Source organism: Phacochoerus africanus, chromosome 2 (assembly GCF_016906955.1).
Source record: "Phacochoerus africanus isolate WHEZ1 chromosome 2, ROS_Pafr_v1, whole genome shotgun sequence".
NCBI classification, from domain to species: Eukaryota; Metazoa; Chordata; class Mammalia; order Artiodactyla; family Suidae; genus Phacochoerus; species Phacochoerus africanus.
In genome coordinates, this window is record NC_062545.1 from 66,268,495 (window position 1) to 66,283,688 (window position 15,194).

Here is a 15,194-nt window from a genome sequence, read left to right on the forward strand (position 1 = left end):
CTGAAAGGCTCTCCCAAAACTACATTAAATCATAAGAGTGGGCGTCCTTATCCTGTATTTTACTTTGAGATGCTCCTGGTGGCTCATTAAGTATGACATTTGCTATTGGCTTAACATCCTTGTTCTCGCTAAAGAACTAGTCTTCGGGTCTTCTACTAAGAGTTTTTATCGGGAGTGAATCCTGAATTTCATTAGCAAATGCCGTTTCAGTCCTGAGAGAATTATAATTTTCCTCCTAGCAATTCGTAATCAATACTGCTAGTGTATTTTATATCATTAAATCATATTTTCTATTCAGTTTCTCCTTGATCTGATTGTAAAGGTTTCTGTTTTGGTTTTTTGTTTGTTTGTTTTGTTTTTTAGGGCTGTACCTGCTGCACATATAAGTTCCCAGGCTAGGGGTCAAATTGGAGCTGCAGCTACCAGCCTACGCCACAGTCACAGCAATGTGGGATCCAAGCTGTGTCTGCAACCTACACCACAGCTTATGGCAATGCTGGATCCATAACTCACTGAGCAAGGCCAGGGATCAAACCCACATCTTCATGGATCCTAGTCAGGTTCGTTACTGTTGAGCCACAACGGGAACTCCTAAAGATTTTTTTTAATACGCCAAAATTAAAATTCACTCATTTTGTTTAATTGATTCTATTTAAATTTAATTTTTATTTGAATTTGAATTAATTAGAAACTTTAAACTACATCCACAGATAGTCACTGCCTGTCTCTGGTCTCTCTTTACCACCTACCCCTCAGACGCAATCCATCCTCTATGACAAAAACAGAGCCAAATTTCTAAATCACAGATACAGCTCTTTTTCTCTTATATCCAGAAATCTGCAACATTTCCATGTTTTCAGATCAAGTGCACATCTCTGAGCATGACAGTTATTATCACCTTTATAATGTAGCCTCAAACTAACTTCAGTTCTTCATTTCAACCATGAGCCCCAAATACCCCTCACCCAGGACCCCTTTTCTCACAATTTGCCTGGAAGGTCCTTCCTTATTTTCTGCACCAGGACAACTGTTTACTTTGGGGGCCAATACAGCTGCCGCCTCTTCTGTGGCCCTACCAGTTCTCCTGCCTTGTCACCCCGGCTTCTGCTGAGTCCCTGGAGCACAAGTGTAGACCTCCATCACGGGCTCTGCCGCAGCCTAACTTACACACTCACGCATAGCTACTCCTTTAGAGCAAACTTCTATGGAGGGCCAGGTGGTGAAAACTTGAGGCTTTCCAGGCCACATGTGATCTCTGTGGTATTTTTCCCCCTTATGTTTCAACAATGTTAAAACTATTTTTAGCTCACAGGCCATTAAAAAAAGAAAGAAACCTAGTTCCCCTTGTTCAGTGGGTTAAGGACTCAACATTGTTTCAATGAGAATGTGGGTTCCATCCCTGGCCTTGCTCAGTGGATTAAAGATCAAATGTTGCTTCAATCTTCAGCACAGGTTGCAGATGTGACTCCATCCAGCGTTGCTATGGCTGTGATGTAAGCCGGCAGCTGCAGCTCCCATTTGACCACTAGGCTGGGAACTTCCATATGCTGCAGGAGCAGCCCTAAAAAAGAAGGAAGGGAGGGAAGGAGGGAGGAAGGAGGGAAGGGAAGGGAAGGGAAGGGAAGGGAAGGGAAGGGAAGGGCCACCAGCTATGGAGTGTAATCTCCCTGCCCTTGGCTTACAGGTTCATATCTCCCACTGGGCTGTAAGCACCTGAGAACGGCAATGATCTCTAACTCATCTGTGTATTCTGTTCCCCAGCTCCTGACACAGAGAAGGTGTCAAATCACTAAAGTCAACCGAACTGAAACAGAAATAACTAATTTATCCTGACGAGTCAAGTGACTCCCTGGACAATTTCCCTAAATCTTCAAATATCTCAACAAAAAAGTCATTTTGCACTTTGAGTCTTTTAGGCAGTTGGACATTAAAAGTAAGCCATACCCCCAGATGAAAGGGGAAGGAGGTGTTTTCTGCCTCATTTAACAAGAAAAATTATGGTATTCAGCCAGAGAGCTCGCCCTCACGAATGCAGGCAAAGTGCTTCCCCAATGAGAGTTCAAAGCTGGACTGCTTCCAGGGCCCCAATCCAGTAAACACCAGCTTTTTAAGTAACCCATTCAGTTTCTCATCCTAGAAAATTATCTGGACTTGGGATGCCATTTGGAATACTTGCCAGGTACCTAGCCCAGCCATCAGTGCTTCATTTGCCTCCTATCTCGCTATCTCTGGGGAGAAAGCATTTCTCTAAGTCATTAAACACCAGAGAAACACTGGCACTATCATTATTACTGTTATCACCCTGCTCCCAGGTTCTCCCAAACAAAAATGCCCTAGAAAGGACACAATCAGCCCTCTCTGGTTAAGGAACCAACAGTGTTAAGTGATTAGAGGTGAGCTGTCATTCCTTCCAGAGCTCAGCTCCAGGCTTTCTGGGGCTCCCTGCAGCGTGAGCTGGGGAGGAAGCCAGGAGCAGACAGAGCCATTGCTAAGGAGGAAATGGCCCTTTGTTCCCCTCACTGGGAGGCCAAGAGTCCAGTACTGTTTCCAAAGGAATGAGACAAACTTGAGGCCAATTCCACTCATAACTACATCAGGCTGGCCCACCTGGTCAGGGAGGCAAAGCACAAGGATTTGAATGTCAGGGGCCCAGGCAGCATCAAAGCCTCCACATAACAGAGCTGGTCAAGAGCTGGCTGTTCTGTTGGGTTCTCCCCCTGCAGGCCAGGTTCAGGGAAGGACTCTAGGTCCAGTAAGCATCTGGAGTGAGGAGCTGGAAGGAGCCAGAGTGGGTCACCCTGCACAGGGCAGGTTCCACCCGGCACAGCCCTCAGTTCCTGGGCACCAGGTAGGTTTCAACAAAACAAACCCCAAACCCCACCTCCTGGAAGAGGTGAGGCACCGAGTGCATTCCAGAATAGAGATGAGGGTACTGAGAGAAGGTCAGTGAAAACCCACTGTCCCCAGACAAGATCGGCAGCCCTGAAGGACTAGGTCCTATGACCTTGGCTCCCTAAACATGAGTTGTCCCCAAGAGAGGCCATGATTTCACACGCTGAAGCTCCTGAATTGAAATGATCTGTTGGTGAACTGTCAGAGCTAAGACTCAAACTCTACCTAAGACTCAAACTCTACCTAGTACAGAGTCAAGTCAGCCCAGCCACCTCCAACTAACCAGGTGAGCAAGGGCATCACTCATTTCAGCATCCTGACTCACCCGCAGGCAGATGCCCCTACATGCTTCTCTCTCTCTCTTTTTTTTTTTTTTTTTTTTGCTTTTTAGGACTGCACCTGCAGCATATGGAGGTTCCTAGGCTAGGGGATGAATCAGAGCTACAGCTGCCACAGCTCATGGCAATACCAGATCCTTAACCCACTGAGTGAGGCCGGGAATCGAACCCACAACCTCGTGGTTACTAGCTGGATTCGTTTTTGCACTGTGCCACAACGGGAACTCCCTTCTGTGTTTCTTTTTGAGCAATTCCCATGCACAGTTAAACCCACTGGGGGCAGTAAACACAAAATCAGAAGAGATAAACATGCTAATAAGAGGCTCGAGATGACAAAGGGAAACAAAAGAGGTGAGAAAACGTCAGGCGTTGGGTGGGTCAGTATCTCTCTTGATGTTGATGGTACACAGTCAGATCTTCCAAGCAGATGTGTTTATAAACAGCCTTTCACCCTAACCTGTTTATAAACAGAAGAGCTTCCTTGCTCCACATATGACTTGGCTCACAGCACGTTCAGAAACCCAGCATCACCTATAGCCAGTTAGTAACGCTGCACCACATTCTCATCACCCGGAGCCTTGCCACACGAGAAACAGTCACATACTAGTGATTAAGGAGGGAGACCTGTGCTTCTGAAAATGAGGGGATCTGGTTACATGGTGGGTCTGTAACCTACACGTGGAAGCAAAGAAACCAACCAAAAGAAAACTTGAAATCAGTCAACTAACAGTGCTTTACTAATCATGCAAAAAGCAAGGAGAGGAAATATAGAATAGAAGGCGTGGTACATTACCCAGAAGCCCCGCTAACGACCGCATGTCCTTCTCCATCAGCATGTAAATCTCTTCCTCTGAGAAGCGGCCAATGCCGTGGCCGTGCATCTCGCGTTTCACGATTCCTTTCGTTATGTGGCACACGACCCACCTCAGCAGGTTACTGAAGGGACCGCCACCACTAAGAGAGAGCATCTTCCGGGTCTCATTGAGATTGTCCACCCACTGGCAATAAGCTAAGGTCCTGGAATTGCGTGGAAACAAGTTACTACTGTGCATTAGATACAGAGCAGCTCCACAGAGTCCATCTCCAGTGAGTGGCTGAGAGTTGAGCACACTCTGGAGGGACTGGATCATTGCAGCTTTGGCAGAGAGCAGCTGGCATGGCAGATATTACAACAGGCTCAAGTCTGTGCCTGGACTTGGGCCTCGAGAAAAACAGTGACAAATTCAGATAGCTCACCTGTGCCACCGACCCTTGCCTGCACCTGCCCTCAGACCCCTCCCCCACCCCTCCCCAAAGCCATGCTTCTGCCTCTTCTTAGGCAACCCCATAGAAAACAAGTAGAAACCTGCTTTAAAAGGCTTTTAGGTAAGACAATGAGTATCTACAAGGGTGAGGGGCATTGGGGAGGCAGCAGTGAGTGGGGTGCTGACTTTATGCTTTCTTGGTCAAGGTAACAGCTACACAGCTCTATGCTCTTAGTTAATTAATCAAGCTGCACGTTTTTGTTTTGTACACTCTATGTATGCGTTTTCTCTTTCCTGACATAAAAGGATTTTTTAAAAAGAAATCTTTTTGCCTTTTTTTTTTTTTTGGTCTTTTTAGGGCCACACCCGAGGCATATAGAAGTTCCCAGGCCAGGGATCAAATCAGAGCTACAGCTGCCGGCCTACACCACAGCCACAGGAACTCAGGATTTGACCCATGTCTGCGACCTACACCACAGTTCACGGCAATGCAGGATCCTTAACCCACTGAGCAAGGCCAGGGATGGAACCCGCATCCTCACAGATACTAGTTGGGTTCGTTACCGCTGAGCCACAACAGGAACTCCTTTCGCCTTTTTGAGAGGATTAGGAAGTAGGTACAGCTGTCCATGTTTACTATAAAACATATAAATTATAAATAGTACATAAAAGATCCAGTCTCCAGAAAGGCAACTCTCTGCCTCGGCTTGTTATCCAGGACTCTAAAGTGAATGCAAACATCAAAGGAACTTGGTTGGTTCATCCCTCCCATTGGGGTGGGGTGCTTGGGGCAGACACCCGTCCGGGGCTCTGGGGTCACACGTGTGGACAATTAGGCAGCTGTTTGCTGTTCGTTGACATGTTGGCTGCAAGATCCAGGCCTTTGCTGATTTCATTCTCTGAACCCACACAATCGCAGGAATGTTTTTATGGTTAATAGTGTTGGTGGGAGTTCCCGTCGTGGTGCAGTAGAAATGAATCCCACTAGGAGCCATGAGGTTGCGGGTTCGATCTCTGGCCTCGATCAGTGGGTTACGGATCTGGTGTTGCCGTGAGCTGTGGTGTAGGTGGCAGACGTGGCTCAGATCCTGCACTGCAGTGGCTGTGGCGTAGGCCGGCAGCTGTAGCTCTGATTGAACCCTAGCCTGGGAACCTCCATATGCTGTGGGTGCAGCCCTAAAAACCAATATATATAGTGTTGGTAGAGAGAGATTAAAAGGATTTCCTACTGGATGCTGAGAAAAATGTAGCTGTGGGTGTAGAGGCATAAGATAGTTTCTTTTTTCCTCATAATGAGCAATAAAAACTGTCCTGGCAGTCATCTCCACTCCTAGTGTTGGTTGGTGTAACAATACTGGCTACTGTGAAAACATCAGAAAAGTGAAAATATCCAAAGGGTGATAGTAAATTGTAGCTACTTCCTGCCTGGAGAAAAAAGGAGGGCGAGGGGGGCTGAAAAGAAGACCCTGAAACCTTGACTACTTTATATAGTTCTCTTCTTTTCAGTGCTTTTTCCTCTAAAGATGAAAATAAAATTAAAAAAAAAAAAAACAGATTTCTCTAAATGTTTTAAGTTTTTCTGATTTTGACAGAAAAGTCCTACACCCAATTTCAACACACTCTCCGTTCTGCAACCATAAACTCTTCATTAGTTTCTGAAAGAGGCCTGCAAATCTTAGAAGACTCTGTGCACCTATTTTTGTAAGTCTCTCAAAAGAAAGTATTGAGGAGTCAAGAAATTTTGACTGAAAAGAGGAAAAAGTACAGTGTGATGGTGTCTAATTGCTGTGTGCAGAATCAAAGCTTTTGCTATAAAAGATTTCACATTTATTCTAGGAGATTCTTTATAAACATGCAAATGAAATGCTTTTCTATTTGCTTTTCTTTTTACACCTGCATTAAATAGGGTGTCAATTCTCATATTCCATTAGAATAACCAGCACTTTGATTCTAATTATACTAGATCTAACTCAAAAGGCTGATACCATCCTTGACAATTTTGGAAGGTAGCGATCTGAGAATAAAACTAAATTATCCTAAGTTAAACATGGCCAGGTAATAAAAGCATCCAGGAAGCACTGAAAATGTAAAAATGAGGAAAGTGTAAAAACGAGGCTCTAAACTGATGGACTGATGCAAAAAAGAATTCATTCTCTGTAGACAAATTGCACAGGTTCTATCCCAAGCACAAATGATCTTGAAAGATGAGCAGAAGTCCACCAGGTAGAGCAGAGGGAGAAGGTATGGAGAGGAGCCCTGGCTGGTCTGTGAAATGCAGCCTCTTCAGGAGAGGCTAGTGGGGTCCAGGATGATGGGGGAATTTACATGAGTTGAAGCTGGAAGGGTGGGCACGGATCAGGTCAAGATGGGTCTGATGCAAAGACTGCTAAAATTTATTTTGAGAACAAAGTTTAACCACTGAAAGGTTTTAAGCAGATGAGAAACGTAATCAGATGTGTGGCAAGACAAGGAAAGAGCTGGAAGTGGAGAAGCTGGCAGAGGAAGCCATCCCAGGCGGCTGGTCTGAGTGGGTGGTAATGCCCTTAACTAGCACCCGCATACACAAGGTGGGATGGGTTTAGGTGATGAAAGATGAGCTAGCCTGCTGCGTTTGAAGGTCCCATGGAGCCTTCTAGGGAGGATGTCCAGATGGAGGAGAATTCAGAAGATAGGTTTAGACTCAAGATAAAGAGTTTATGGGCAGGGCCATGGTAGTGGCAGTTTTAAAGCTTTGAGAGGAGATGAGGTCACCTAAGAAAGTTTCTAGGGTAAGGAGTGGTTTGGGGAAAACCTAGTTCAAGGGCAAGAGAGAAAACAAGAAGGCCAGACTTGAAGGGCCAGCTTGGAGAGAAGTAGGGACATGGCTTTCTGTGGGATGGAGAGTGGAGGGGCTGCAGACAGGCTCTGAGCTCCTGCCTGATGAACATAGCCTCCTCTGGGAGCAGAAGACGAGGGCACAGCAGTGGGAGAAGAGTCTGAGAAGACTAAAGGCTTAGAGGACCAGTGGGGATGGAAGAGGCAGCTGCCTGGGCCACATAGCTAAGCAACAAGAGACCCCCGGTTCTCTACCTGCATTTTCTGCTGAGACACAGGGCACAGAAGGAACACCAGGTTGATTTGGAATTTTGCAGCTAAAAGTAACCTCAGAAATGATATGGCCTTCCTCCCTTCTCTTTCCCACCCTGCTCTTGATTTCCTGCCTCTCTTTCACTCCCTGTGCCCAGTACTCCAGACCAATATCAGGGCAGAGAAGCAAATGAGGGCCAGGCAGCCTCTTTCAGGGTCAAGCCCCACAAAGTGTGGACAAACGACGATGCCAAAGAAAATGGATGCCTCATGGATTGATTCCTAAATCAATTTCAACAGGTCAAAGACCTCACTTCCACACGCATCTACATGATGAATAACACAAATCCATGTCCTCGACACCCAAGCTTCCAGCAAACTCTCCACGTGGCAGAAACCAAAACTACTCTTGTCCAAAAATCCCTCCTTGTTGCAAAGTTCAAATAAAGTTTCTTTTCCATGTTTATCTTTCTTACACTCTCTTCAGCATCCAACACTAAAAGCCCCCTTCTTAGGATGCTCCATTAGCTTACATCCCTGCTGCTTTTCCTCTCACCTCTTACATGTTGCCAAGATTTTTATTTTTATTCCTTCCCCCTTCTTATGCTTCACTCATGCGGTGATCTAGTTTTCACATTCATGATTTCATACTGAGGACTCCCAACTCCACATCCAGCCATAAGACCTCTGTCCTGAGATCCACAGATCCACATGAACTACAAGCCAACATTTCCAAACTTGGATTCATCACTTTCCTTCCTTTCCAATCTGCTACTCTTTACACAAGCCAGAGAGAATCACAGGACGTATTCTTCACTGGCCCCATCCATCACTCTTGATGGCCAGTCACCCTGTGGCTTTGCCCTTTCCTCCAACTCAATACTGTAGTTCAGCCTTTATCACTTCTCCACCCTGAGGACAGTGACTTCCTAGAAGGTCCCCTGATGTCCCCTCCAGAAGTCAGTCCACTTTCCCCAAGGCACCCACAAAAAGCTTCCTAAGACACAAATCTAATGGTATCACGCAGCTTCTCTGAGAAGCCATTCATTAACTCCGCAGGGCTGCTCAGCTTGGCAGGCCAGTCCCTCATCCTTCTCACAGTCTGACCCCAAAGTCCACATTGCCTCCCTCACACCCACCATATGCGAGTCTCCCCAAGCGCCTCTCTTGCCTCTAAATTTTGCAGACGCTGCTCCCTTCTCCTGGACATCCCAATCTCCCCCACCGCCCAGCCCCTCCACCTGCCCCTCTGACTGGTCCTAGATTCTGTTTTGACAAAATCTCCTCCAGCAAGCCTTCCCCGCATGGCTCCAGCAGGTGCTGGCTGCCTATCCTCTGTTCTTGAAACTCTCCCCCAGTTCTGGCCACTGTGCAGGCTGGACGCCTCCCTCTCCGGGAGCCACCTAAGGACAGAGAGGGCATCTCACCACCTTGCTTCCCCGCCCCACCCCGCATGGTGCCAGGCCCCTGGTAGTCCTTCAGTCACTACGTTTGCTGATAGAATGAATTATTGGTTGAATGAAGAGCCTTTACATTCCAAGCCAGCTACAGCCAAGTAGTGAGTCTAAAGGCTGATAATATTTATACAGCAAAATGGAAAGAGAGACACATTTGGAGAAATGAGAAGGGGCTGCCACTGTTCTTTTCTGGGATCTGCCTCTTTACTCTCCCTGGGGAGAGCTCTCCGCACAAGGAGTCATGAATTATTAACTGGAGAGGACAGGGAGGGCCAATCTGGAAACAAGACCAGGCTGAGCAATTAAAATAATTTATCATTCTGAGAGCCTCTTTTAGGAAGTTGATACTCATTTTCTTTATCACAACTGAGGTACCTGATCTCTCCTGCAAAATGAGGCCAAAGAGTTTTTTTTTTTTTTTCCAATATTGATTATCTTAGAACAGAAGAGTAAACCCTGCTGAAACATTTTTTTGTTTTGTTTTTTGTCTTTTTTTTCTAGGGCCGCACCTGCAGCATATGGAGGTTCCCACGCTAGAGGTCTAATCAGAGCTGTTCCTGCCAGCCTACACCAGAGCCACAGCAATGCCAGATCCAAGCCTAGTCTGCGACCTACACCACAGCTCACGGCAACGCCGGATCCTTAACCCACTGCTGCTCAAACATTTTTAAAGGAGATTAGAAAACCAGGAAAGAAAAACTGATTTGCTGAATTTTTTTTTTCTTTTAAGGCTGCACTTGCAGCACAAGGAGGTTCCCAGGCTAGGGGTCAAATCGAAGCTGTAGCTGCCAGCCTACACCACAGCCACAGCAACTCGGAATCCGAGTTGCATCTGCAAACTACACCACAGCTCATGGCAACGCCAGTTCCCCAACCCACTGAGCGAGGCCAGGGATCGAAACGGCATCCTCATGGATACTAATTGGATTCATTTCTACTGTGCCACAAAGCTGATGTTTTAATGAAGATATCTCTTGTTATAACCTAACATGAGGCCTGCCTGGTCCCTAGCAGAAAGAAATATTAGTACATATGTGAGAAACTGCAAACTATGGTGAACTACTGGGGGTTTTTTGTTTGTTTTCCTTTTTCTGCTGCCCCGCAGCATATGGTGTTCCCAGGCCAGGGATCAGATCCAAGCGGTAGTTGGGACCTAAGCTGCAGCTGTGGCAACAACGGATCCTTAACCCACTATGCTGGGTGGGGATCAAACCTGTGTCCTAGTGCTCCCAAGAGGCCGCTGATCCTGTTGGGCCACAGCAGGAACTCCAGAATGACTCTTAGCGCGTGGCCTTCTCAACCAAGAGAACCCTTTCTCCATATCATGCTACAACCCCACCATCTGTTGTTTGTGCTCTTAGAGGTGTGAGAGCATATAATATGCTTCTGTAATTTCACCATGTTTCACCGGCATTAGTCTCTCCAAACAGAAGCCATCACTACATCTAAAACTAGGGGGCGGGGAAAAAAGAAAGGAGAGAGGACCACACCAATCAAGTTGTAACCAGATCCTTTAACAGAAGATCTTGCGTAAGTCATTTTATTAAAGCTTCCCATCTCTCCCATTTACCAAAAGCCAAATTAAAAATTTAAATATTATGGACAAGCTGAAAGCTAATTTGAATTCCCTATTCTAATGCCTACATTTTGGGTGAAACTGTTAGGACTAGTTTGACAGCAGTGTCCCGCCCACTTCCCTAGAGGGCTGAAGAGACTTAAGACTTTCATTAGTGTCCACAAGGGGGCAGTATGCCACACAGAAGAAACTACAGTGTCTTCCCAAAACTTGCTTTCTTTCCAGTAATTTGACCCTGTCTCTTCACTTTAGAGGAGACCAGCATTAGACCTAACTTGAGCATTCTATGGAACAAAGGGGATTAGAAACCTGTCTCCTTCATCTTCAATAATAGCTTTATAATGCAAGTGGGACATAATTGTATGGATTTCAAGTGCAAGCAAAACCACTTTATAGCTGAGTGTACTTACTTGAACAGACCTAAATCAGAACTTCAGAATTAGGTGATGTTATATAATGACAGCTTTCCACTGTCTTTGTTTTACAGAAAATCATACCTGAAGTTAAAGTTTCAGACCAAAATAATCATACCTGAACACTCTAGATAATTGAGTCAACTGAGTCAAACAAGTAATTCCAACTCTTCTACTTTTACAAGTATAAACACAACCTTAGAGCTCATTGATGGTCAGAATTTAACAAGTTCTCACGGAAAGCTCATGCCTGTAATATTTTCCTACATATTTTGGCCAGTTCCCTATGCTGGCCCTTGGTTTCCACAGTTACACATTTTCTTAAGGGTTTCGGGGACCAAGGAGAGAGGAAGGGAGGGGAGAGGAGAGAGGGGGATCTTTTATCCACTGAGATTTAGAACTCCCAGAAAAGTCTGTTCAGGATTTCCCCAGGGCAAGAAATTGGCTAACGCTTTTAAAACCATATGAAACAGAGAAAGGAAGAGGCCAAAGGAAATTGGAGGAATTCAGAAATCTTTTCTGAGAATTTACTAGATGTTTGTATTTCAATCAAGACCTGACCACCCACTTTCACTGTTTTTTTCTCAAATTAACCCTTGAGAAGACACAAATGAGAAAGAGTAGCTAACCCAAAAAAGTTGTTTTTTTTTTTTAAATAATAGAGAAGAATCTACATATGACCTAAGCAACTTCCCAAGCACCTTGGCATTAACTGTGGTCCGCAAAATTAAGAATCCAGGAGTTCCCATCATGGCTCAGGGGTTAATGAATCCAACTAGGAATCATGAGGTTTCGGGTTTGATCCCTGGCCTCGCTCAGTGGGTTAAGGATCTGGCGTTGCCATGAGCTGTGGTGTAGGTCGCAGATGCAGCTCGGATCCCACGTTGCTGTGGCTCTGGCGTAGGTCGGTAGCTACAGCTCCCATTAGACCCCTAGCCTGAAAACCTCCATATGCTGCAGGTGCAGCCCTAGAAAAGATAAAAAAAAAAAAAATTAAGATTTCCCCCCCCCCCCGGGGTACCACCTCCCAACTCTTCCTCCCACTGCTCCCCACCACACCCTGCCCCCATCACATATTAGTAGGCACCCTCTCATTAAGAAGAAAAGGGGAGCAAAGAGCAGAAGATGAATTTCTACCAGGAAGTAAACACATATAAAACATCACTCACACCCAGAACAAGAAGCAGTGACAGGTGGTACTTGAGAATCTTGGTGAACCAAAGTCTTTCTAACCAGAATATAAATTCTATAAGTCACTACAGAAATCAAAGAGTTAGAGTAAAAATATCAACTAAAATGTAAGGCTTCTGGCTATTCGGGAAGCTGACAAAGCCACATTAATGGGCCCATCTATCAAAAGAGGCAGCACTTTGAGGGAGGAGTGCCTCAGCCAGAGAAGGCACAGAGGGCTGGAGTTGGGGGGTGGGGAGGGAGGGGGAGTCGTGCTGGTCTGCATTTCCCTTGATCGCTGCAAAGCCAGGACTGGAACCTTGTAAGCAGGTGAGATGACTGTCCCCAAGGACCCTTCCCTGAGTTTAAACATGTCACGTGCAGTCATGCATTTTGGTCCACACTGCAATCCCTGCTCTCTTTGAGATGGGAGGGCCAGCAGTTCTCCAAAGGTATTACTGAGGAATAGACCCAGGTCATTCCAGGCACAGGGAGTCAGTGACCACTCACACACCGATCGACATCCCTGTCTCTACTCTCTGCCAGGTTCCCTCCTTCCTCCCACCACCTTCACCTCCGTAGCACTTCAGGTCAGCCCTGGACTAAAGTGGGCAAGAAGTGAAAGTAACAAGAGAAAAGGGACAAATAGGTCACAAAATCCGAGAGACAAGTTTTCCACTTAGAAAAATAGCTGAATGGATGAAACAGGAAGGTGACAGAGGAAGAACCTTCTGCAATCAGCCCCACACTAGTTTATCTCTTGGTGGAAGAGAAAAAAGCTACTGGATGAGCAATGACCCAGAGGTAACAGTTAATGCCCCCTACCCCCCCCCCAAAAAAAGTGGCCTCAGCAATTCTTAATTAAATATTTGGAACAAGATAAAGTTTGAAGAAATCAGGGAGAAAGCGTCTCTGATCTATTGGAGTGTATAGAAAGGTGCTAAAACTCCAGAAGATGGATGAAAGAAAAAGAAAACAAAGCCACCTTTGAATGAGTTTGTAAAGCCAGAGGAACCAAGTCCACCTAACCCACAGGATGTCACAGCCAGCACGACACGTGCGGAACTGGGGCGCCTCATTCACACAGTGTGTGGGATTCTTCCGTGTCAGGAAATACAGGCTAGGAATCAGCCAATCAGGGCAAAGGACAGGCTAAGCGTTAGCCAATCAGAGCAAAGCACAGGCTAGCAGTCGACCACTGCGGGTGCAAACACTCAGAAAACAGTAGTATGTTTTACCTCTCTGGACCACAGAGAAAGTCGTCATCCAAGGAAAACTGACAGTACTCGGCCAAAGCTTGCATAATTTATTTCACCTGAGACATCTGTCCTGACTTTGTCTTCTGTTCCCTCCTCTGGGCGCCTGATGTAATATTACTTTAATTCAGCAGTTTGTGCTGGTAAAAAGCCCAGTTTACTGAAATCTCTCCCTCACTTCAGTGACCCAGATCGGGGGTCATCCATCTCTAGCCCATGGGCTATGTAGTTTTCATATTTGTAAATGGCTGAGGGAAAAAAAATGAAAAGAATAATATTTTGTACTAAATGAAATTAAAATTTCAGCGTTTTTGCTGCTTTATTGAAACAGTCATGTTTAGTCATGTGTGTATCATCTATGGCTGCTTTTGCACTAAATAAGCAGAGTTAAGTAGTTTCCACAGACACATATACCTCGCAGAGCCTAAAATATACTAGTTGGGCCTCAACTGAAACTGCCAACCTTTCTCTAGATACCTGGAAACTTAATCGTCATAACTTTGACCCCTAAGTCAGTCAGAGCGTAGAACACTTTGGAAAAGGTAAAGGGAGTGTCTGAAAAATGAAAGAGAACTTGGCTTATTCCAATGAGAGGGACAGGCCCTGGACACCCGTCCAGACACCCAGGGGACACTCACCAGTAGAAATGCTCCTCCACCATCTTAGTCACTGCCCTGGAGATGGCTCTTTCATGAGGACCAAGGTTTTTGTTTAAATTCACTCCAAGCTTCTCTTCCAGAAAGTCAATTATGAATTCTGTCCCAGAAACTTTTTCATGATTATATTCAATCCAAGGCATTTTTCCTTGAGCAGAGAGTTTTCCACCAAAATAGTTCTAAGCAAAGTAAATTTTAAAAAGAGAAAAGCAATATTTTATTTAAATTTCACTGTATGATTAACAAAAACAAGCATTCCAAAGGTATATTTGATAGTGACCGCGCTATTCAAGTGAATGAACTCAGCATGTAAACTGTTAAGGGAATAAACGGTTACTCTTGGGAAAAAAAAAAAAAAAAACTGGATTGTATTGACCCCAAAGCTGACTTTTAAATCCAAATTCATTTTTGGGTCATCTACACAGCCTAAATTGATCAGATCATTACAAATTCTTCCTCAAACTTTACACAAGTCAGATACTGTCAGCTAATAGTGTTGGTTCCTGTGGAAGAAACTGGACCCTCAAACATTGCTCCTGGGAATGTAAAACGGCACGACAACTCTGAAACCACGTGACAGTTTCATAAAAGGTTAAGCACACATGTGCCACCAAATGTAGCCATTTCGCTCCTAGGTATTTACCCCAGAGAAAAGAAAATACATGTCCATGCAAAGACTTGTACACAAAATGTTCACAGATGCTTTATTTGCAATTGTCAAAAACAGTGGGGGGGAAGCCTGAAATGCCCATCAAGAGGTAAATGAAAAAACAAATTCCAGTATAGCCTTACCATGGAATACTGCTCAGCAATAGAAAGGAATGAACTACTGACACATGCAATGACTTTGGAAGAGAATAATGGGGACTTTAACTGGTCTCGGTCTCTTGGTGTCTTGATATCTCATTGCTATTTCTAAAGAAATGCATTCTGGCCCTAAGGCTGGAAAAGGGAGTTATTGTGGCCACTGCTAGCCATACTGTTTTTGTGTAATTTGGAGTGGATATAGTCCATGCCAGGGTTCACTGCTTGGCAGCTAGAAGTGGGTCCAGAATTTGCCCCTACTCCTTGGGCACGCACTGTTGTGCAGTGAACAACCTACACAACAATACATGGGAACCTAAGA

At 45.3% G+C, this 15,194-nt stretch overlaps 1 protein-coding gene across 2 annotated transcripts in view; it reads right to left on the reverse strand.

Annotated features, from left to right (window-relative positions):
- The window catches only part of FAXC (failed axon connections homolog, metaxin like GST domain containing), a 77,570-nt gene that overhangs the window by 45,321 nt on the left and 17,055 nt on the right, over positions 1-15,194 (reverse strand). For both annotated transcript variants that reach the window (XM_047761418.1, XM_047761407.1), the window contains 2 exons: positions 14,051-14,247; positions 4,024-4,247 (listed from right to left, as the gene is read on the reverse strand). In XM_047761418.1, the coding sequence (XP_047617374.1) occupies positions 4,024-4,247; positions 14,051-14,247 (421 nt within the window). The remainder of the gene's footprint in view (positions 1-4,023; positions 4,248-14,050; positions 14,248-15,194) is intronic.